This window comes from Lutjanus erythropterus, chromosome 4 (assembly GCF_056507025.1).
Source record: "Lutjanus erythropterus isolate fLutEry1 chromosome 4, fLutEry1.hap2, whole genome shotgun sequence".
Lineage (NCBI taxonomy): Eukaryota > Metazoa > Chordata > Actinopteri > Lutjaniformes > Lutjanidae > Lutjanus > Lutjanus erythropterus.
The window spans coordinates 8,612,561-8,636,710 of record NC_139320.1 but is presented as its reverse complement, the minus strand read 5'-3'; the positions used below and the strand labels follow the sequence as shown (position 1 = coordinate 8,636,710).

General features: G+C 39.9%; 1 protein-coding gene across 1 annotated transcript in view; it reads right to left on the bottom strand.

Annotated features, from left to right (window-relative positions):
• The window catches only part of plekhg2 (pleckstrin homology domain containing, family G (with RhoGef domain) member 2), a 128,922-nt gene that overhangs the window by 25,145 nt on the left and 79,627 nt on the right, over nucleotides 1–24,150 (bottom strand). The window contains exons 6-8 of the mRNA XM_084716881.1: nucleotides 21,504–21,550; nucleotides 7,300–7,450; nucleotides 4,576–4,707 (exon numbers count right to left, since the gene is read on the bottom strand). Coding sequence (XP_084573007.1) covers nucleotides 4,576–4,707; nucleotides 7,300–7,450; nucleotides 21,504–21,550 — 330 coding nt within the window. The remainder of the gene's footprint in view (nucleotides 1–4,575; nucleotides 4,708–7,299; nucleotides 7,451–21,503; nucleotides 21,551–24,150) is intronic.

Genomic DNA, 24,150 nt, shown 5'->3' with positions numbered 1-24,150 from the left:
AATAAAACGCTTCTTGAAACCATCTGAAGCCTCCTCCATGTGGGCCAGCGTGAACGTTTCACCTGCAGTCCCAGCTGAAGACAGGTCAACACCTGTGCACTTCCTGCTCTGTCAACCTTCAGAGGTTAAAGTTTAAACTCATGAAACTCTGAACAGCTGTCAAACTTTTCCTAAACACACGACCCTGATATTTGAATTTTCAGTTTGTGAATTAGTCGGCTTCTCTGCTGTACGACAGGCAGCTGTGGAGATGACCTTTGACCTGAGAGAGATGTGGAAAAGTACACAAAGCTGTCAGTCTGAGACAAAAGATAGTTTGTTAACTGGATTACTGGATTTTATTGTGTAGCATTCAAACTGCACCAAAAGTTACAGACCACCAATGTCCTGTCCTACAGGTCTGTACTTCATTTGAATTTCTAATCACCGACACAGACCTAATGACAGCGTCAGTAGGAAAGTGTACTGGCAGCTTTGATCTTTTTAGATTCAGAATGCCAAATGAAACATATGGAAGACTCAAAAGCTGTTTTCATCCAAGCACATTGCAAATTTGAACAGAATTTCAAGTAAATCCTCAAAAGAAAACGTAAATGTGAGTATGAGGAGTTGGTTCATCAAGAAAGCAGCAGGTGGCGCCAGACTCCAGTCAGAAAACCATTACACCGTTGCAGAAGAAGAGGGCACAACAAGATGTTGTAATTTAAGTGTCAGCTGAAGCTTAAATGGTGAAAAACAAAGTAGAAAACAGGATGGAAATCAGACATTTCTGTTAGTTTCATGTATTAATGTGAGGAAGGTTCCATCAGGTCTGTCTGGAGAACATCATGGATGTGTTATAGAGCCAAACAGCCGATCAGTCATGTGACTTAAATCCTCACTATATCAGGACTGATTCAGAGAAAGTGCTGCCATCTCGGTCTGAGCGACCAACTCAAAGAGGTGACCTGGCAATGAGGCTCAACAGTCAACTATCTTTCTCTGGACTATATTTATTTATTTATTCTCATTTTGCTCCCCAGTTTATCCCAGTTCCTGTATGTATCGTCCCCGTCTCTGAAAAGTCCTCATGTTTGGTGCACAGAGGGAAGTTTGTTGAGAAAAATGTCAGGCTTTGGCTGAAATATGCAAATGAGGTCAGTTTTGGACAGAATTTTGTTGGGTTCAACTTTTCAGGCATTATTAAAGTGATAATTAAAATATGTTGATGTAAACAATAATACCCTACACTTCATCACAGTCCCTCAAATAGTTTTCATATGAATGCAGGTATAACATGAGTCACATCCATTCATAGTAATGTGATTTAAATCAGATCATAAAGATTTCATAAAGTGATACTCCAGATAAAACATCACAAAACTGACAGTTACATAATACAGCTGATTATTGGTTGGAACATTTAGAATTCGTAACTGAAATGAACTAAAATTACGCATGAACAACTTTGAAAAAAATATCTAATTGTGATTATTTTGACAGATATTGCAATAAGATTTGCGATATTAGAGGGAATTATCATTTTAAAATATTCTAATTTTCCTTGAATGATTTAGCAGGGACCTGTACCAAACAAAGATGCTTTCTTCAAGCTCATATGAGGAACCTTCATGTTTCTGTTGATTTTGGAGGCCTCCGTGCACAAAATCAGCTGTGTTTCTACCATAATAACCACAAAATATCACTTTGAAATTAAAAATCATCTGAATAAAAATCTCATTCCGCTTGGAAAAATATAAAGACAGACTTATAGACTAGAACAATTATATAAAAACATCCAGCCTCCTCGAGGATGATCTCGTTAACTTGTGTAGGTCATAAAGAGACATCAGTATTAAATTGAGACTATTTTATAACCAGTTAAAAACTTCTCGTAGTAGCTTTACGAATAAGATGAACATCTCTGCAGCACCAGAATATTGAATTTAAAACGGTATTTTGACACACAATTCACCTTTAACTTGAAAACTGCAGTAAGCCTTAATGTGATTTTCAATAAAACTTTTGATTAATTGTTCAGCACAAACTGAAATGACTGAAAGAGCAGAATCAGGGGAAGAACAGAGCGTCACAGAACAAAGGCTGAAGCAGAGAAACAGCAGAAAAGACAGGAGACATGTTAAAACCCAGCTGGAGACGAGACGGAGTCCACACACAGACAGACACACACACACACACACAGTCAGGTCTGTAACACGTCCATGTGTGATGGAACAAGTTAATAACATGTTCCTGTGTGTGTAATGATGTGAACACGTGTCGGGGAAGTGGAGGAATGCAGCAGTTGTAGAGTTTGACACCTAAAGGTCGAGCAGTCGACCTCCAGCCACCCGTCTCTTTACGAGAAGAGGAAAAGCTGCAGGTCTGTTAGCTGCTTGAGTCTTCACACCGAGTCAGGGAGCAAAGAAAACAGCTCAAAGTAAAGTCGGAACACTGTGCAGAGAAAAGCTGAATAAACTAAAACATGTTGGAGACCTCTCTCTACTTCTGTGGCAGTTTGAAATTCTCCAGGTTAAATTCTGATCTAAGTGTCATCAGGACTGGAGGAAGCACTGGAAACAAAGCGTTCAGCTTTATTGAGAAGACAGCAAATCTTGATTTATGTCTTCTATTTTAACCAGTGGGCTTGGAGCTGAAAGCCACAGACAGGTGAAGTCAGACCGTACTGAGAAACACTCTAAAACATTGTTTATTCCAATCATTTTATAGGATTTATTTCAAAATAAGATAAATATCATCTTATTCTTTATTCTGTTTTTAAAGAAAACACAGTCTCATGTCGTGTTGTTTCAATATCCAACATCTACAATTAAATCATCAGGACTCTCCAATTTTCAAGCCGTATGTGTTTATAATACAGGATTCTTGGATAAATTAAAAATATAGATTTGAATGCCAAAATACTTGATCACATGTAATTAGTGACAGTAATTGCATTTGTATAGTGTTACATAGCTTTGCTGAATACTCAATTCTAATTGGTCAATTACAGCATTCTCAGGTCTCTTTTTGTTTTTATAGCAGACGGTTGCTCTGTATAACAGACTGTAAAGGCCAAAATGCACTAAAGACATCTGACGAAGTACAACCATCGTTTTAGATGACAGAAGACGCACTGAAAGCACTTTGACATGTGTCAAACTGCCTTGATACTCGCACTCCGAACTTGTTTTGATTTTGGAGAGTCGAATGAATGAATAGCCAGAGCTTTTTTTCTGCCACCGCAGTTTGTGCTTGGTGAAAGTGAAATGGAATAAAAAAGGCATGGATGTGAGGAGTGAGTGCTGATGGAGCTGTAGCTCCACCTGAGACCAGGTAAAAGAAAAAAAACGTCCCGCAGTAGAGAGAGAGGGAGGGAGGGAGGCAGCGTGTGAATATGGACAGATGTGCCAACTTGACCATGTTACTGTGCACTGATGTGGTGTGAGATTTTTAACTCCAAGTCTGATTTGTTTACTTTTAAATGCTTGATTACTTCACACCAATTAATCATAACTGCAAAGGAGAAGAGAGCGGCAGCAGAGAGGAGGGAGGGAGAGGGAACATGTGTGTCAAGTAAAAACTGTGTTTGATGATGAATCGTGATGTTACTGTACAGTTCTGTGGTTTATACACTGCAGACTAGAGTCTCTGTCTCAGGAACAGACACTCGTCTCCTCATAAAACATTTGTCTCAGTGCTGCATTATTGTAAGTCATGATGAAGAGTCCAGACTCTGTCTCTCCTCTTCATCTCCTCGATGTGTGTCTGTGTGCAGTTTGTTGTCTGCTGTGATCTAAAACATCCTCACTGATGTAAACTCTCAGAGTGACGCTGATGTAAATGATCCTGCTGTATTAATACAAAAACATGAATATCATGCATCATGCATCATTTGGTCATTATGTAGACTGAGCTGGAAAAAAAATTCCGTCAGAGGACAATATTTTATTAAGAAAGAAACTATTATTATTATTAATAATAATAATAATAATAATAATAATAATAATAATAATAATAATAATAATAATAATACTAAAGAAATAAATAGATGCATATAAATACTGCTGGTTCTGTTGTGTTGGATTTTTAAATCTGAAGCCTGCAGTGCAACACAGAAGCTTCTATTGATGTGTGTGTGTGTATGGGAAAAGGTACACTGATCAGTTGGTGAAAATCAATCTGACAATAATTGTTCCACTAAGCAATTAGTTGTTTGGTCCAAAAGTGTCAGAAAATAATGAAAACTCATTAGTTAATCCTGTCACCTGTCATTTGAGAAATAGGTTGTGAAAACAGGACCTGCCCTTTTTTTTGTAGGACAGTATTAGCAACCCAGTTTTAGACAAATATAATTCCAGACAGACTGAAGCTCATCTTGAGTGAAAAACTGACATCAGTGATGATTTACTGATGATTCACATTCACATTCACATTTATTTTTTAATGTAGAATCGCAGAGCAACATCTTAGTGATGTATCATAATGTTAATGCTGACATGTATAAACATAAATAAATATGAATGCTCAAAGATATTTTCTTTACAAAGATCACAGAAGTTATTTCATGTGCTAATATAATGTGTGTGTGTTTACCTGCAGTCGTACTGCGTGGTCCTGTTTCCTCTTCATGTCATTGATGTACCAGGCGACCGCTGTCATGGTGATGATGGCGTCCTCAACAACCTCATATCCAGGGTCGCTCTTGTCAAAGTGCTTTGAAAGTTCCTGAGATGAAACGAAGTACTTCAGTAAGTGAATGGTGACCAGTTTTCAAATGGAGAAAAATCAAATGCCTCCACACTGCCTGTCTGCTGTAATCCAAGTCTCCTAAAGCTCCAACATGCTGTCACACCACACACACACAGTTCAGACAGTGCTAAAGATCTACAGTGAAGATTTAGGCTAAAAATAATTATTTAATTTCTAACTGAATTACAGTTTGCAGACCCTCTAGTGGTCGATATGTGAACAGTAACCAGCCTTCGAGTGTGAAGAAAATGTTACCAGATCTGATTTTGTCAGACTGACATTTTATGTACATTTTTTATAATATTTTTTTTCTTTTGCTACCCTTATTTTTCTAACTTTCTCTCTGGATACTGTAGTGTCTTTAATAATCCATTGATAATTTTGTCCCTTTTTTTAGATGATTGCTTGCGGATCTACAACCTCTCCCCATTTAAGACGGCTTCCCATTGAAACCTGATGAAGGTCTGGTACCGAAACATTGCAAATAAATCTTATATTGTGAGTTAGACACTGTGCAGGAGTTCTTTTGCACCTTTTGGTGAAAAAAGTTTAGAAAAGTAAAATTTGCAGATTATAATTGAGGTCTTGCAGAAGACAAAACATTTATAATGTATAAGTTTATGTCTCACACATCATTTCTGTCCAATGTTCTAGAAACGCTGCCCTCAAGTAATGAATAAAAAGAAAAATTAAACAATGTAAGAGGCTCAGTAGCTGACACAGCAGCTCATCACAGAAACAACTGAAGCAGGACCAGCAGAGGATTATGGGAAAATCCCTGCACCGCTCCAAACACATTTGACCAGTGTTTAAACTGGCCACTGCAGACAGAGAACAACAACACAACACATGATGCAGAGCAAACAGCAGAGAACAAAGAGCAGTGTGTGTGTGTGTGTGTGTGTGTGTGTGTGTGTGTGTGTGTGTGTGTGTGTGTGTGTGTGTGTTTCTCTCTGTTTCATCATCCTCTCTCCTCTCAGAGGTGGGCTTGGACTAGAACTCAACAAGTTTATTGGGAAAAGCTGTGTGTGTGTGTGTGTGTGTGTGTGTGTGTGTGTGTGTGTGTGTGTGTGTGTATTGTTCCTATCTGTGTCCTTGGACGTGTGTGTTTTGTGTTTTAAGGATGAGACAGTCAGCTGAACATCTTCAGACAGTTGTGTTAAGACATCTGTAGATTGTGACTGATAGTTTGAGTCAGGGCTGGAATTTATTACAGATATAATTCTATATTTTACTATGATTATAAATGGATTGGCTCCAGGCCCCACAGAGCCGCCCAGTAAAGAGTCCCAGGGGCCCTAAAGATGGGGCCCTGCCAAGTATACATGATTCAATGTCACTGTTTGCTCTTGATCCTTTCATATTGACTGTCTAAGTGAAGTAAAAGTGTTTTAAAGGAAAAAATTAACCACTTTCTTTTGGATGTCCACTCAAGCTTCTGATCACCACCCACATCTATATCTGTTCATTTACTGGCCAAAACATAGTGTGGCGTACTGACATATTTTCATCTGTGGACCTCTTTGTGGATTTTTGTTTTTCTCCACCTTTGGTTGAGGCATCACTGCTCCCCTGTCAGATTATCCTATCAGATTCTCTCCTGTCCATCAGTACTGTGGAGGTGTCACCTCCTCAAACACGGCAGCAGTAGATCCAGTAGACCCACACGTGTATATGATCTGTGTCAGGTGGCTGTGAAGACTGTCATGCTTTCAACTGTCCAATCCTGTATCACATTAGTTTGTGAAAAACTCATGACATTTAATGTAACACATGCAGGACTCAAACTGAAGACACGATGTGTTGATTGTTTAAGTAAGTAGTTATTTTAACTCAAACCATGATCTTTTCCTCAATCAAACCACACAGTTTTAGTGAAACCAAACTGCGACTGTGACCTGAAATGTTTCTCAGTGAGTTTTATTTTGAAAGTCTGATGAATGACAGTGATGATGGATAGTAAATAACTTTGAAAGTTATTGTTGGGGTTAAAGGGGAAAAAAGCTAAATTTGCTAGGTTTGTGACTATTTAATGAACTGCCACTAGACTGTGTTGAACTTCCACATTTAAATCCAACTCTCTTCACTGGCCCTGAACTGACATGATGATGTCACAGTCTCGTCCTTGTTTTATTGGCTGTTGGCTCTGATGACAGTGCAGATGTGAGCTGCTGACATGACATACGACAAAGTCCACATGTGGGACACACGCTGTGGCCGTTCATCTTTGAAATCAAAGAGGTGACGCTCTGAGGGGTCCGTGTCCTCAGCTGTCCTCCGTCTCTCACTGAGACCAGGAAAAACTTTACTGCTGTGCAACTTTAGCCAAAAACTCTGTTTGCTGACAGTAAACAGACGTGTTGCCTGGAAACCAAACGAAGGTTTATAAAGATCTATGAGCTCTGAGAGACTTTTCAGCCTCAGTGAATATAAATGTTTCTATTTGAGATATTACCTGTTGTATCAGAGGGTATTTAGGTACTTTATGTAGTACTGACAGCAATGCCATGAGCAGCTGGGGGGCATCTGAAGTACTACATGCAGTATTTGTTAGTATTTGAGTGTTACCTGTAATAGCAGGTGGTATTTGAGGATCCTCTGCACTGGTTTGAGCAGGTACGTCTCCAGAGGTAAAGAATGGTTCAGGGTCGTCTGTCTCTCCTGGAAGAATCGAACCAGACTTTTGTTTTTCATACATTCCCTCAGAACCGCCACCGAGCTGCGGAGAGAGAGAGGACGGGGGAGAAGGGGGACAGGGATATTTTGTGTAGTGAATAACTCAATCATTCAGTCATTTTCTGATCCATCACATTTCTATGCCTCCAAGCTTATCAGTCCCTTTTATTGATGCCGACATGTTTTTTCCTTCACATTGCAAAACAATGATGTTAAACTGATGTTAAACACCATGAGCGCTGCTGCTCCCCATGTCTGATAGATTCTGTCTTTAAATAAGAAAACTTGAATGAAAACAAAACACATTTTACATGATGTCAGACAGACCTGTGCTACAGCCAGCTCAAGAATCCATAAAGAATCAATAATCACATTGGTATCAATCCTCAGCATTGCATTATGGGGCCTAAGTTTTTTTCTGTTTTTAGAAATGATCTGGGTAAAGACATTCAAGCAAAAACACATTTACATTCTGAGTTAATGTCTTCTCAAAAGTTTGCTCACAACTGCTTGATGATTTTTGCATTTTCACGTCTGACAGTAAATCAATAGAGAAAGTTCCCTCATCCATGGATAGATGACAAGCTTTCATTTGCTGCACATATTGCTGCTCTAGTTAGGAAGCTTGAAGTGAGGACTGGCTTTTATTTTAGAAATAAATCTTGATTTACTCTCAGTCCTACATTTCTGTCTGTGATTGATTATATATGCATGCAGCCTCCTCCATCTTACATAGCCTTGATGCAGTGAACCATGCAGCTTTACACTTGATTACAAATGCAAAGCCCCTCATTCACCACTGCATTTTTTATGATTTGGTGGGCTGGACATCACTGACCACTCGCAGACAACAACACTGGTATATTTTCATCTATAAAGCAATAATGGGAAAACTTCCAGCCTCCCTTTGTTCCCTTGTCTGTGACAGCTCTGCAGTTATCAGCTACACTCCTCCAATAGCTTTTTAATAAACCACTGGTTTCGACAAATCTGAGGAAAACTGAATTTTCCTGCTATGCACCCTGGGCGTGGAACAATCTACAAAAAGATCTTACATGAGATACCCTCGCATCCATTGATGAATTTAAGGGCAACAGGCCAACATGTGCAAGCATGCAAACTTGACTGGCGTATTTCTGCTGTCTACATCGACTGTTGTTCTGAACGGGTATTTGCTCACCAGGAACAAAAGTACAAACTATGGGAACACCTCCTAATTCATGAAAAATGACTATTTATGGGCCAAATCTGTTGTAAATTTTGCTTTTTTTTTAAGGTTCGCAGCATTTTGGTTTCTTTTCTCAGTTAAACAATGTGACAAGAATATGATTCAAGATTCAATAAGAATGTGAGAACCACAATCTAACACACCAAAAGAAAGGGTGATGGATATCCAGGTAAGATTACAATCATCAAGAGAGGGAGAGAGTTCAGCCGTCGACTCCTCTGATGATCATTTATCACTACACGATGGCAGAGGGAGTAAAATTTAATAATAAGATGAGATGAAGGAGAGAAATCGGGGTGGAGGAGGTCCAGAAGATGATGGAGCAGCAGGAGGTGAGAAGGAATTCGTCCACTCTGAAATCCTCTGACAAACATATATCTGGGCACGAAGGGATGGAAGAGGAGGTGAAGAAATGATGGAGATGGAGGAGGAAGAAAAAGACAGATGGAGGAGATTATGAAGGAGGAGAAGGACTCCACAGCTGTTTGGAGCTTTGACAAACATCCACATTCATTGCGAGTTTAGGGAAGAAAGAAGCTGAAGAGATGGGAGAAAGAGCCAAAATGATGAAGGGAGGTCTGCAGAATGAGGTGGTTGTCAAGTTTCACAAGTATTCAGCACAATTAGAACAAAGAAAGGGTGTAATCGAAGAAGACAAAGACAGAGTAAGAGAGAAGATGAAGACAAAGATTCATCAAAAGACAGAAAAAATCTGAAGACGAGAAAGTTTGAGGATGTCTTGATGATAGAGGAGAAAGAGACGTAGGAGAGGAATGATGGAGATTATGAGGGGCTGCGTTGTTCTGGCACAGGTTTTGCTTGGATCGCCACTTTGGCCGAAGATGCTGTATCTCAGAAACGAATGGGTGAACTTCTTAGAAACCATCTTTTAATATTCACAATCTCCAGAAGATGAAACCTTTATGCAAACTTTTCGTCTAACGTTGCAACATCCAGCCAAAATATCACCTCTCCTTCCACAAATTTTGAAGGAATGGGAGCTGAAGAATAGGAAGACGAAAAGTTGTCCAGATGGTGTAGAAGGAGGTGGTGGTGAGAGGAGGTGATGGAGGACAGAGGAGACTCCTCAGCTGTTGAAGTCGACTGACAAACATTCATCACAGCATGAAGCCAAAGAATCTTGGACGGTGGTGAGATAGGAAAGAGCGACGAGAGAGCAGCAGAGAGGGGAAATCTGAAAAAAGAGGGATGAAAAAAGGGGAGGAGGGTTGGTGGACAGGAGGAAGGAGGTCAAGGTAACGATGGGGGCAGAGAGGAATGAGGAGGCTCTTTTCCTCCAGATAGACGTTAATCACAGGAGGGAGTCCAGGAATTCAGAACAGCAGTAATATCTTCTACAGACTCATCACTGATGTGTTCAACAGGAGCAGAAACAAACCCCAAAACAAAGTTTATCTCTAGATCTGTAGAACCTAAAATTAATACACAATCCTGTCCTGGAAATTATATTTAAATATGCCCAATGTTGAACAGCAAATATACTCTGAGAGACATGCTATGGCAAAACGTTTTGTCTTTCATCAGGAAATATGCACAGATATTGGAAAATCTTACTGAACATACTGAACATACATGTCACATCAAAATACCATGAACCTGAACACTGATGCACTGCAACCCTGAACCTATCTAGACATCACCTGGAGGAAGATAAATGTCTGTATGAGTTGGACCAGACATTAAACACACTTTAACCTCCCACCTCCCTTCTACAAACTTCATGTAATGTCCCATCGAGTCCATGTGTGAAGACAGCAGGTCATTGTCCAGAGAATTCATAGTGAACGATCAGCCATGTTGATGACAACAGCATTGTTTCACACTCTTTTGTTGATATGTAAATACATTCAAATACACATAGTAATGATATAAGGTAAAAACAGTTGAGTCACTAGCCCTGTCATGTCCTCCCTGCTGAAAGCTCTACCTGGGCACCAACCCTCACTTAAACCAAACCAGGTATCTCCAGCAGGTGAGAAAGCACCTGACACGCACATTCTCCTGTTGGGTAGCCTGACATCTAGCTCACAAATGTGAATTAGCTGAAGTTTTGCTGTTCATTTTTGATTTTCAAGGCACTTCATCAACCAGTCGAGTCTAATGCCTGAAGATGCATTTCAGTAAACCAATGAAGTGGTGCTTGGTCTGTTTTCAAGCAGGACAAAAATGGCGGCCTGGTCACAAACTTTCTCAAATTACACCTAAACAGTACACTATAGTGTGTTTCAGACAACATTTGAGGCGAGAGTCAGGCAAAGTTGTATCAGAATTTTGAATGGTATTTGATCAGTTCTGCCTAATTTGAGTTTTGTGAGCCTGCTGCATTGTCAGTCATAGTATAAAACCTACCAAATATTAAATAAACAGTTGTGATTGGCCCAAACAGATCCAGGAAGGGTGGAAATCTGCTTAAATGGGAGGGAAGCCAAACATATCTGCCAGAGCAAATGAAACATGAGCTCACATATTTGTCTGGTCCCCAGGCTACCTGTTGTCTGCTACATGTGATCTGAGAACACGGCTTTAGTTTGTTTTGTTTGTTACAGAAAGACAGTGATTTTAGTTTAATACTAAAAAAGTCAGTACATTGTGTTTTGTGTATGCTCCCAATCAGTTCATGGATCGTAAACTTGTTTTCCAGTTACTTTGGGTTCTTTTCACACAGAGAAGAACCCAAAGAACCCAAAACACATGAAGACAAACCATGTGAGGATGTTAAACCACATGGTAACTGTCAACATATTAGACAGCCGTTTACCTGAACCTTGCACCTGGTAGTTGGGACTGATTGAGGTCGGATCACGTTCCCACAAACAAACCACTCCAGAGTTTTTTTTGGGACTGGACTGGGACCACCTCCCCTCAAGGGTCTCATTGTGATGTTTTTCAATCCACATTCAAGTGCAATTACTGTTCACACCAGCCCAAATGAACAGCACCAACTGGACTTTAACTGGACTAAAAAGTGCAGGTGTGAAAACAGCCTTAAACAGCAGTGAAGTAAAGCTGTAATCTGTGATCTTAGACAAAACCAGACTGAAGGAAACTGACTGCAGCCTCAGATAAACACTGACCTCTGTGTGAAGTATTTAAAGCATATGGATGACATGAAAAATGTCCACCAGAGACAGTTTCCTAGAAACTAAGCTTGGAGAGATTCCCATCTCTTCAGAAAATGAGATTTCCTGTACATTAAACTCACCTCTGTGTTGTTTTCCAGCAGCATATGAGAGGTTTTAATTTGTTCATTTCTTATGTATTCACTTCATGTAGTATTCATGCTCTGTGCACAGATATGTGATACACACAGCGCTGCTCTGTTAGTCAACAAATTGAAGGCAGTTTTCATCTCTGCCTCCATATTCTCACAGACTGTAGATAATTACAACTGCTCCCAGGAGCCTGAATTCATCTCCACCAATCAGAGGTAACATAACACCAGCCTGCAGTCTGCACAGCCACTCAAACTACTATTAACCTCCTCCACTCTCTACTTTCCTCTTCCATTTACCTTGAAGCTTTGTTTGCATTTACAAAAAGTACTTTCCAGGTATCCAAATTACTTTTCCAAAGTCACCCACGAATCACCCACAATGTCAGAAAACACTGACAGCAGACTCACTTCAATATGATGCCCTATTTATTGCCTTATGACTAAACTTTTTGCCGGTGTTTCCTCTCTCACATGGATACTGGTGTGGAGATTTTGGATGTGCTTTGGGCAAAGTTTTAGGTGTTGGATTGGTTCTACCACTGCTAGACTTCAACTCATTGAAGTTGTTTAAAGTTTCAGTCACCCCTTGGCTGCATTTTTCCCAGACCTAAGTTTTTCCCCCTTGAGTCCAAAAATAGCTCTGATCCATCCAATCACAGACGTCAGCAGCAGATCCTTTAGTCCCGTAAACTCCATGGACCAGGCTTGTAGTTCCAGCATATCCAACAGATGCTTGATCAGACCGAGGTCTGGATAATTTGGGAGCCAAGTCAACACCTTGTCAACACAAGGCCACCTTCTTTCATTGCTGGTCCACTTCTGTTGCCTAACGTCGCCACTGTAGGAGTTTTCAACTGTGGACAGTCAGCATCAGTCTGCAGATCAGTCTGGGGCTACGTGCTACAGCTCAGACCAGATGAGCCAGCCCTTGTTTTCAACCAACATCAATGACCCTGTCACTGGTTGACCGGTTGTCCTTCAATGCACTGCTTTTGGTAGGTTCTAACCACATAACAAGTCCTTATGTTTGGTATGGTCAAACCAAAAAGGTTTATCCTGAAGAGGTTCGTATCAGTTTCCCCACTTTGCTTTAAAATGACTAAATGACATAATTTCTTGAAAGTCAGTAAGTCTTTTCAAAGACCCTTTCTTGAACATATTACAAGACAGAGGTCTTAACCCAAGAACTAGTTTTATTGGACTGTATTGTGCTTTGATCTGCCAGTTGTTTTTAGTTTTCTCATTTTTGTCTTGGGCCTTCCTCAACCTCGCCTGGTCTTTCTGACCCTTGAGGCAGGCTAACATGTAACCTCTGTCTGGATTGGCCCTTCAAACAGAGATCAAATCATCAGAAGAATAAAGACAAGAAGGACATTCTTCTGTTGTTAACAGTAAATCATGTCCAATTTAATGTTCAATCATTGTCTCTGCTGCTCATCAACTTTCTTGAGCCAAAGTGCAGCAGTGAGACATCTGTTTGGAGGAAGAACTAAACTGAAGTCACAGAGCCAAGTTCTGTATTGGCGCACTGCTTCAAATAACAGGAACATGCAGAGAACAATATCACTGGCTTGCCTTGTCATTTTTTTGTCCATCAATGAATCCAAACTGTTTTGTTCTTAAAAGAAGCAGAGCTCCATTTATACTTTTTATTTTATACCCTTTCTTTTTTCTTCTGAAGCAAACTGTTCTGAGTAAAACTTCAATGCCCTTCAGAGCCTTTATTTCAAAGAGTCTATAATGTCCGTGTACGTGTCCGTATGGGATCATGTTATGTTGTCACTATATAGACCACTGCTCTGTCATCAGGGATGTATGATCATATGTGTCCCGGAAAGATGGATACACATACAATTTTTTCAACATCTGGTTAGAATGAGACTCAAAGCTCCTCCAGAAATGGTTTAAACAATTTTAATCTGATTCAAATGCTTCATGGAGGCATTCAAACTTGACTTTTTCATATCAGACAAGCCTCTGATCTCTGTGAAGATGCATGCTGCATTTTCAAACTTATAACCACAACCTTGATAACCAGAAGTGGACAGTGAAAATCATGTTGTAAACAAAATATTTGGCTTTTTTTTCTGTGACGTCCTTCTTTTGCTGCTTAATTTCTGAGATTTGCTGCTCATGATTACATAAATATTTGACATTTCCTCGTGTTCCTTATATCATGAGAACCAACATTTGCTCATATTTTGGTCACAATAATTGTTCAAGGCTTTCCTCCATTTTGTTTTGGTGATTCTGTTGGCAGGATGCAGATTCCTGCAATGCAGAAGCAAGGAAGAGGGATGAAGAGTCAGGTTGTACAACCAATAATCTCGGCCCAAGACGGCTGTGAACATTTTCCATTTAGTATCTGTTATAAACTCAATAACCTGCATGCTGAGATAAACTTCCACTTTCATGCGTGTTGAGTCTGACCATTACTGGAAAGTTTCCCTGTACTGTTAAAACTTGGCTCAAAGACGTCACCCCCGCCTAGCCTCCACAGCACACACACACACCACACACACACACACACACACATACACCCCGGCTCTACTGCATTACAAACAGCACTCGCATCCAAGTGGAGCTTAGCAGCATAAATTAACTCAGCATCTGTCTCAATCCTCCCTCTGGATCTACCTACTGAGAGTACATCCACGTCTGTTAATGTCATTTTAATGGCTGCCTATTTCATGATGCATTACACTGATACAAATTGTTATGATATCTGTGAAAGTAGGAGATCTCTTTAAAGCACTTTAATTCTACTGTTGGCGACTACAGATGGCAGAGAAGCTGCATTCCTGGAGCCATTTTGTTATTTCTCCTCTGACGCAGGAGAACAAACCAAACAAAGACCCTCAACTCGAGTTCCCAGTGGAACTCTGGAGTTCACAAACCTGCAATCGAGCAGATTTCCCTCCAAATCTGACCCAGCGGATCACAGCGGAAAAATGTAGAGCAGAGACCAACTGTCTTCTCCTCTGCTGATCACATTACTGTCTCAGTGTGACTCTGTTTTAAAGGAACACATGTACACTTTAATCAAGACAACACCACCTCCCAGTGAACACAGAGACCGACTGCAATTTTCTTGGCCAGTTCTGATGTTCGATTTATTGAGGATCTGACAGGTTGACTCTATAATAGATTGTGACTTCTCTTTAATGTAAGATTGAATTGTATGTTTAGAATAAAACATTGACTATTAAATAACTTTTATATTTTCTCCAAAAGTGCTCCTTATTAAGATTACTAACCAGAGGGAGCACAATCTTGCAAGACTGGTGAATCCCTAGTTTGCCTGGGTGTAATGCAGCGGGAGCAGACCAGAACAAAGCTCCATCTCTTCTTCTCCAAGTGAGGAAACAATAATGATCTGTTTTTTTAAGTGCTTGAACATCCAATCATCACTAAAGCGTACACCCCAATCAGACAGAGGTCAGTTTTTACCCAGAGAGTCGTCTTTTTCCAGCTGTTTATTATATAGATGAGAAAAGTGTGTGAGAGAGAGAGAGAGAGAGAGAGAGAGAGAGAGAGAGAGAGAGAGAGAGAGAGAGAGAGAGTTGATGTGTAACGTGATGTTCTGAACATGATGAAATTACTGATACAGTCAATATTTGATCGATGCACATGTGCATGATAGCTGTGCTCTGGTACTTAAAGAAACAGAACTGCACCTCAGCAGGTTTGGCTTTTCGCCCCCAGGGACTGAGTCAGCTAATAGAATATGTAGCTGCTGGCTAACCCAGCTAACTAGCTAATGCCAGCTAAAGATCAGTTACAAGTTAGGCTAATACTAGCAACACATAAATCTAGCTAAAGCTCAGTAAACCACTGTACTCTGTCAAACTAGCATCCTTATAATCTTTGAGTCCAAATGGTACCACTTCAGTTGATATCAAGGAAAATATTCACGACACCAACCACATATGATAGTTTAATATCATGTTAATATATAAAGCTGAATAGTTTCTGATAATAAGGTTTGCAGCAGCATGTTTCTGGCAGGTTGTGTTGTCTTGATTAAAGCTGTTAAAAGGACCTTTAATATTGTGTTGATTTTGGAACCCGCTGTGGACAAAAGTGGTAGTGTGTCCACTGTAATAACCACTAAATACAACTTCAAAAATACAATTATCTAGAAAAAAACATCTCCCCTACTTCTTTTTAACTGGTTAACATGAAATTCACTGTATCTTTTCCTGGGAAAATGTAAACATAAGCTCTTCCGGTCTACATGTGGATGCGGTGGCAGGAATTAATAATAACTCTATATAAACAGCCAATCTTCTCTCTGATGCTCTCGTTTGCTTACGTAGGTCATTGAGAGGCATCTAAAGTTAACTTTAGACTGTTTGATAAAGAGTTAAAACTCTTTTTAGTAGGTTCAATGTTAATGTTCTCATAACAAAGACACCTCAAATAATGTCAGCTTTGCATTAAAAATTACTTAATCGACCAAATGTCAATGATCACAAATATTTAAAGACTCCATGTTAATGTCAGGTGTTGTGTCACTCCTTCAAATGAAGTGTCACCAAAAACTCCTGCCCAACACACAGAAGAGTTTGGACGTGTGAAGTCTGCCAGCGATGCAGCACAGAGCGCTGGAGACGGACTGACTCTCTGAGGTTCAGATTGGTGGTCTGAAAGTATTTGACCTACTTATTTTTATTGGAGTTTAATGGAGCTTCAAGGAGGCGACAGGCAGAGAGCAGCGAGTGGAGCGAGGTGAAGGAGGGGTCGACTGAAGGACAGACGCTGGAAACTAACCCACTCAAGGCATTAAAACACACACACACACACGGGCATGTATGGATGAAGGCATTTAATGTATATGCATGGAATGATTTAAGTGCATTAACATGCAGAGAGATGTAGAAACACACACACATGCACATCTGGGCAGCAGTCCAGTCAGGTCAAACATGTGTGTGTCAGATTGATGGAGAGGAGATGGAGTGTGAGATTAGCAGCGATTCTCTCTGCAGAGAATAAAAGACAAACAGAATGAGACAAAGAGGCTGAAGACAGAGAGAAACAGACACACAACTGCTCCACATCTGTCCTGAAAACAAACAAAAAAAAAACAAAACAGCTCAGCTGCTTGTCAGCAGACAAGTTTCAAGCTCGTACAACAGCAACATTTAGAAAACAAGAAGACTTTTAAAGAGAGCTTTGATGGGGCGTGCGGTCACTAACACAAACACGTTTTTGTCTTTCTGAATCAACTGGACTTTATTTTGCAGCTGCCAGCAAAACTGTTTCAGACTTTTCTACTGCAGAACATCTCTTCTCCATCACTCACTAATGAGCGTATTATTTTGCTGTATTAATATGTTGTTGTAGCCCGGAAACTAGACGAATCTGCAGAGCTCACTTCTTCTGGCAGATTCGTCTCAACCCCCGTCCATTCAGAGGGATCTTCACCACCAATCCAATCACAACTGCACATTTAGTACGATGACACCAGTCCACATTTGAAAAGTCACATCTTTTGCTACTCTTCTTCGTTGTAGGTCTGTCCTGCTGTCCAGTCAGATGACAAAAACTGAATGGCCCCCTGGTGGCTGGTTGCAGTATAGGTCATAAGCCCCGCCCCCTCCATGTTAGCAGATGGGGTGCAGGCCAAACTAAAAACTCAAAGGACATGTCAAATAAATGTTTCCCAAAGATGGTTTCTGTCATTTTAGGCAGTTCTTATCATGCTGATGTTTGTTCAGATGTTCATTTTTCTCATCAGTTTGGTGTTTATTAGTTATTTGTTACTACAAAAAGGGGGTTTCATATCATGATTGACAGCTGAGCTCTGCTCATGATTGAGTCAGGTCTGTGGGAGGGACCTCAATACCACAGATCACACCCTGATCACTACTGCACAGACTCTGGCTCTACATGATGTCACCAATGTAAGATGGCGGCCCTCTATGCAGTGGGAGGAAGTGAAGAGGCAGCGTCCATCTTTATTTTACAGTCAGCACTATGACACACCTCCACGTTCACGTCCTACCACCAACTGCTTCTCTAAAGTCTTTCTCAGTGGAGGATCTGACCAGTCTGACTGTAGCTGAGAAACAAATGCCCCCAAAAAGGCTTTAGTGTTTGAGATGCACCTATAAGAGGTAGAACAAATCATAAACCACATTTTTCATGTTTAATGTGTCTAGTTTTTGAAATGGATGGTTGTCTGAAAATACTGTTCTTCATTTTTTTTTTTTGACATTTGGATCTTCTCCAGAACTGAAAATAAGGAAAATTTAAGCTTCTCCAAAAGAGGCAGCGCTGAACTCCATCCGGTTTTTAATATTTTTATCCTGAGTGTGACCATATTTAGCTGCTGGAACTGACTTTTGGTAACTTAAGCTCAACTTCACCGCTCACCAGAGCTCCACATCATAATAACCATCTGTGTGTGTCCATGAGGAAACCACACCGGGCTGGATTGTGAAAATAAATACCAACATTTCACTGAGAATAAGAGCTGTGCAGTGTCAGCTGTGACACACAGCGGTTATCAAAGTGTGTCAAAGGTGTCAAATTATATTGATGGCCTTTTGTCGATCGTCAAAGAGGACATCAGTGTGACACATCAGTGTGACACATCAGTGTCTAACTGCCTCAGAAAATAACTAAAGGCTTGTGTGCTGTATGGTGACAAAGTTTTTATTTATTTTAGTTCAGCTCTGAATGAAGTGAGTAAGTACAGTGATTTTACAAAGGATCTGATGTGTGTGTGTGTGTGTGTGTGTGTGTGTGTGTGTGTGTGTGTGTGTGTGTGTGTGTGTGTGTGTGTGACAGTGTGTGTGTGTGTGTGTGTGGTTGTGTGAATTGTGTGTAGTGTTTTGACAAAATTAACCCTGGTTTCAAAGTTGTGTGTACAGAATTGTAAAAAAAAAAAAAAAAATCTGTAAAGTTTGTTTCAAGACTTAAGAGTTTGAGTTGGGCTCAAAACTCAAAAATCTATTGCAGTGCATTGCCTTAAATGTTTAAGTTTTTTTTACAGTGACTTTCACATTCTTTAACTGTAAAAATATGTAGCCTTTACACCAAATTTTAAAAAAAACTTTTAATATTTCATCAACGACAATATGTGTCATAGCCGACATCTACGGCCTTTTCCTTTATATTTTGACAGCGGCTCGTCTTCTGGAGTCTTAGCTCATAATCTCACTGTCGACGCCAAATCAAACAAATCTTCACGGAAAAGAGAGAATTTAATGGTTGCAGCTTCAGACAGACTTTTTATTTTATTAACTAAATAAATTATTCATATTAACAATACTAAACAAATAAACAGACACATGTGAATAGCAAGTTGTCTTAACTATTTTTTTTACAGTGTGCAAATATCACATCAGTGTGAATCACATGACCACGAGATCAGAGAATCAGCACTGATACGTCTGATATACAGAGAACAACACGCTCACTTTTATTTTTATTTTATTACTTTTATTTTTCACTTATTAAGTTTATTGTTTTTGGTTCAGAAGTTTTCTTTCTACAAACTGTCCTTATTAATGTTATATTTTACAACAATCAGAATCTGAAGAAAATAAAAACTGACATGTGACTGTTTTCATTTTGTTTCTCACGAAAACAATCGAGGTTCCAAATTCAAAAATTCACGACTTTGTGTCAAAATCAAAACCAAAACTTTGGTTTTATGACAAAAGATCCATAAAATACACACACGCACACACACACACACACACACACACACACACACACACACACACACACACACACACACACACACGGAGAGGGAGAGAGCGTCATCAAACTGTCTGACAGATGTTTGGCTTCACTGTGTGTGTGTGTGTGTGTGTGTGTGTGTGTGTGTGTGTGTGTGTGTGTGTGTGTGTGTGTGTGTGTGTGTTGGATCTCTCTCGGCTCTCAGCTCCTCCTCTGTCTTCACTCTGATTCTATTTTACTTCTTTTTATGTTTCTACTAAAACACATTTACTCTGGTCATAAAACAGACGCTTCACACGTCCTCGCTGTCCGTCTGTTTGAGGACAGTCCATTTATCAGGAACAAGAAGAAAAGCGTCTCACTGATGTCTGTTTGTGTTGACGCTTCGGAGCGCAATGTCGACATCAGGACCACCACGTGAAAATGCTCTCATAAACTGCTTAAAGTATGAAGATTATTAGATCATTGATGATGAAGAGTCGGTGCACTGCAGTGGCCCCTGGAAGTTTGGTTGTTTAGTCCAGTGGTTCCAAACATAAGGGTTGGACCCTGCCAGATGGTCACAAAATACATCTGGGGGGTCATGATCTCTGTGTCTGATACACACTGTAAAGAAATAGTTGAGACGACTTAAAATTTCAAGGCAACACACTGCAATAGATTTTTGAGTTTTAAGCCCAACTGAAACTTTTTTTGCTAACCTATAATTTATGGTTGAGATAATTTATTTTTCTTCTTTAGATAAACTTGAATCACTTCGGTAGTTGACAGCAGAACGTGACTTAAGTTCGGCGTCTAGGCTCTGACTTCATCACTCCCCGCAGGTGAAGTTACACAGAGATAAAAGGGGAGTGATGAGCAAATTCTTCAAACATCGGAGCCAGCAATGCATGCAGGCAGAGGGGGAAATGGGAGTTTTTTTTTTTATCAACGTTTTAATTTTTATAGTGCAGGTGCACAAGGTACTGTTTAGTGACAAAAATCCTTTTGAAGTTGTGGTTAATGTTGTGAAATGGTTGCAGTTTGGTTAGTTTTAGAATAAAACCATGTTTAGGATTAAAACAACTACGTTGCATCTGTCACATGCTGCCACTGAAGCAACTCACAAGACAAAACTCATGTGACATACATGACATTATGTACTTTACCATTTTTTAATTTAACTTACAACATTTACATCATAATGGATTCACATGAGACATGAACCTCTGTCTCCTGGGTGAAGGTCCTGAGTTTGTCCACCCCACCTCCTCCATTAGCAGACATTGTCCCTCTTTATACCACATCAGCAGCTCACACAGCCGCTCACAGGTGATGTGTGTGTCTCTATGAGTCACAGTCGCAGTCAGAACGGCTAAAACTCAAGGAACCTGAAGCTCTGTGTGCAGCCAGGATGTGTTCACTCACACGTTCTGCACTAAACACTGTCGTAGGCAAAGGAGTTAATGGACATTTATCACAAGTTGCACGATTTTGTGGAGGATTTTCCATCAGTGAATCAGGATTTCACCATCTGTAAGCACATCTGCATTTGCACAGCAGCCAACAGGAGCCAGCCCTGAAATGACCTGTGATTGGTCAAAGTCTCTCGTCACAGGATGGATAAAAGCCTGAAAAGCCAAGAGGCGGAGCACAAGTCCTGTTTCCTTTCAGACCATTATGCTGAAAGGTTATCATGGATTTTTTGTCCAGTGATGCTTAAAAATGAGCTTCTCACCACAGTCATGTTCTGTACCTCTGTGTAGCTACAGAACATGACCCCAACTCCAAACACTAACCCTGAGCATGAGCAGAAACTACAAAACACAAGAACAAAAAGAGAAGGAACCTGAGAACCAAATTTCCCTCCCAACCCAGCAGATGATACGTGAACATGACAGCATGTCAACAGAGTCCCAGTGGGAAATAAGAGTCTGAACTGAACTGAACTTTACTCACTTTGGGTAGTTCATGCAGTAGAGTGTGTAGATGTCAAAGGCTTCACTCTGAAAAAGGACAAGAGAACAAAGTTAATGTTGGAAAAACAGACAGATCAATTCATCGAAGCGTCGGGCGATTCCCCTCAACGATGGGCTGAATCTGTCGTCGCTGGGGTGAAATTTGTCATACTGTTTTGCAAATGTAACGGTCTGCAGAGTGACAGCTGCTCCATCCAGCAGCACAGGACACGCCCACTGAGCACAGGACACGCCCACTGAGCCAGAGCAGAGTGCAGTGAGCTGGGTGAGGAGTGAGAGGAAAGCAGCCTGCACAGTCAGACAAAGACAAACAAACAAACTCCGTTTTGGTGAGTTTTATGTTTTTCTGTCGAGTTTGAATGACGTGTTTATCGAGGAGTTAATGAGCCAATGAAGCTCGTCTTAGCTCAGTAAAACTGAGAAATATGATTTCGGAAGGTGTACGGTTGTATTTTTCTGTTTAAAAGGAAAAATGTGTGAGAATGTTTACTTTCTTGACATGTTTATTTTGTTTACTGGACACAGTGAACGTGCGTTTGGGAGGTGCTGCTGGTGTGTAAAGGTGCTTGCTGTGATTTTTTTGACGTGTTTCATCTTTGTATGTGCAAATACAGGACGACCTCAAAGATGCAGGACATCTGATTTTAAAGTCCCACCCACCATCTCAGACAAGTCAAAGGAACTGGCACTGAATTTGTTGAACACTACAAACATCTTGGAACAAAAACTGATAATGTCTTGAAATTTGATGTTAATTCTGATTCAGTCTGCAGGAACGGACATCAGCGTTTGTATTTTCTTAGAAAAACTGAAGGTTTTTTGAACATAAACAGGAAAATGATGTCCTTGTTTTATAAGTCAGTTACTGACTCAGTCCTCTCTGATTGTCTGGTCTGGTAACCTGAGCATCAGAGATGAAAATCACCTGCAGCACATCGTTCAGGTGGTTGACAGGATGATCTGTGTCCCACAGACCTGCTTGGTGACTGTTTTTAAGCAGCAGGTTCTCTGCAGGAGCAGGTCCATGATAGACGGCAAAAACTACCCTCTCTTTGATGAGTCTGTGACTCCTCCCTCAAGCTGTAGATTCGAAGTACAAGTGCAGTAGGACTAAGGCTGAACAATTAATCAAAATTTTATCAAAATCACAATCTGGTTCACTGCAATATTTGTTAAAGGTGAAATGTGTCAGAATAGTATTTTAAATGAAATATTGTGGAGCTGCAGAGGCGTCCTGTCCAGCACGTCTGTCTCTAGACTTCAAAAAACATCTTTGTTTAGTTCAGATCCCTGAAAAAAAAAACACACCATCATCGTTTTAATGTGTTGTCCACTGAAAATGAGCATAATGATGTAAAAATGATCCTTTTCTTTAATATCACAAATTATATTTCAGTTGCAATGTCAAAATAATCATAGTTACATATTTTTTTCAAAATCGGTCAGACATAGTTTTTATTGTATTCTGTATTTTATATGTTCAGGTGACATGTCTGTTTTTCCTGTTTGTCTACTTTTGCTTGTCTGTTTTTTATGCATGCAGTTTTTTGATCTTGTGTCCTCACTCCCAGTCAAAGGATAATAAAGAAGTCTTTGTCTCCGTCTGAAGTACACAGTGGACGTAACATAGTGAACTTGCACACATCTCTCAGCTGAGACTCGAGAGGACGCGAGGAGGCGGGAGGCGAGGGGACGAATCTATCACCAATCACCGACTGAATGGCTGACGGTGTCCTGGTTGGAAAATTTTAACTTATGGCCCAAACCAGTCTAAAAAACAGACACTGTGATTTCAGTGTGAACAAATTCATCAAAATCAATGAAAAACACCATTTAAAATATGTGATATTATTATCAGACTCATCAATAAGTCTTATGTCTTCTCATAACTGTGCAGTTAATAATAGTTCAACGTATAGGAAAGACTCAGAAGTGCTTCATCTCCCAGAAGGCTTCAAGGTCCAGTTAAAGTTAATATGAGCAACAATCTTATACATGACGTCCTGTAGCTGGTTTTAGTTTCTCCATTAATTTGATTTATGTATTAGGGAACATTTACAGCACAGTTAGTCATTTATCTCAAGAAATGACAAAGTTCAGCCTTTTAATTTTATTTTCCTGTCACTTCCTGTGAGTCCATCAGTGAGTCAGGAGGTCAGAGAGAAGAACAGACTCTGCTCTTTAAATAACTCTGCTCGCCTCTAACAGTTTAATCTAATGTACACTGGTCTGAAACAGCTCAGCTTCAGTCTGAACAAAAACCCTGAACCTACAGATACACTTCTTTAACTACAAAAAATACAGAAAACTCGAAATATGAAAGTTTGGTGTAAAGACAGCACAAATATACAGGAACCTGCAAACGTATATTAAAGTAAAGAACACAATAAACCTGAATATGTAGCAGTACTCAGAAATATTGAACCAATCAGAAGCCACAATTTTCTTGAGTTCATAAAGTCAAAAGTTGAAGTTTATCAGTGGTTAAATATTTGGAGTTACTGTTACATGATTGGAGTTAAATTAAAATCACTGATTGAGCCAACTCAAATAAAAATATCAAATATTTGTGTTTTAGGGATTTTATTTCCCTCATGGATTAATCAAAAACTGTGAGTTTAATAAAC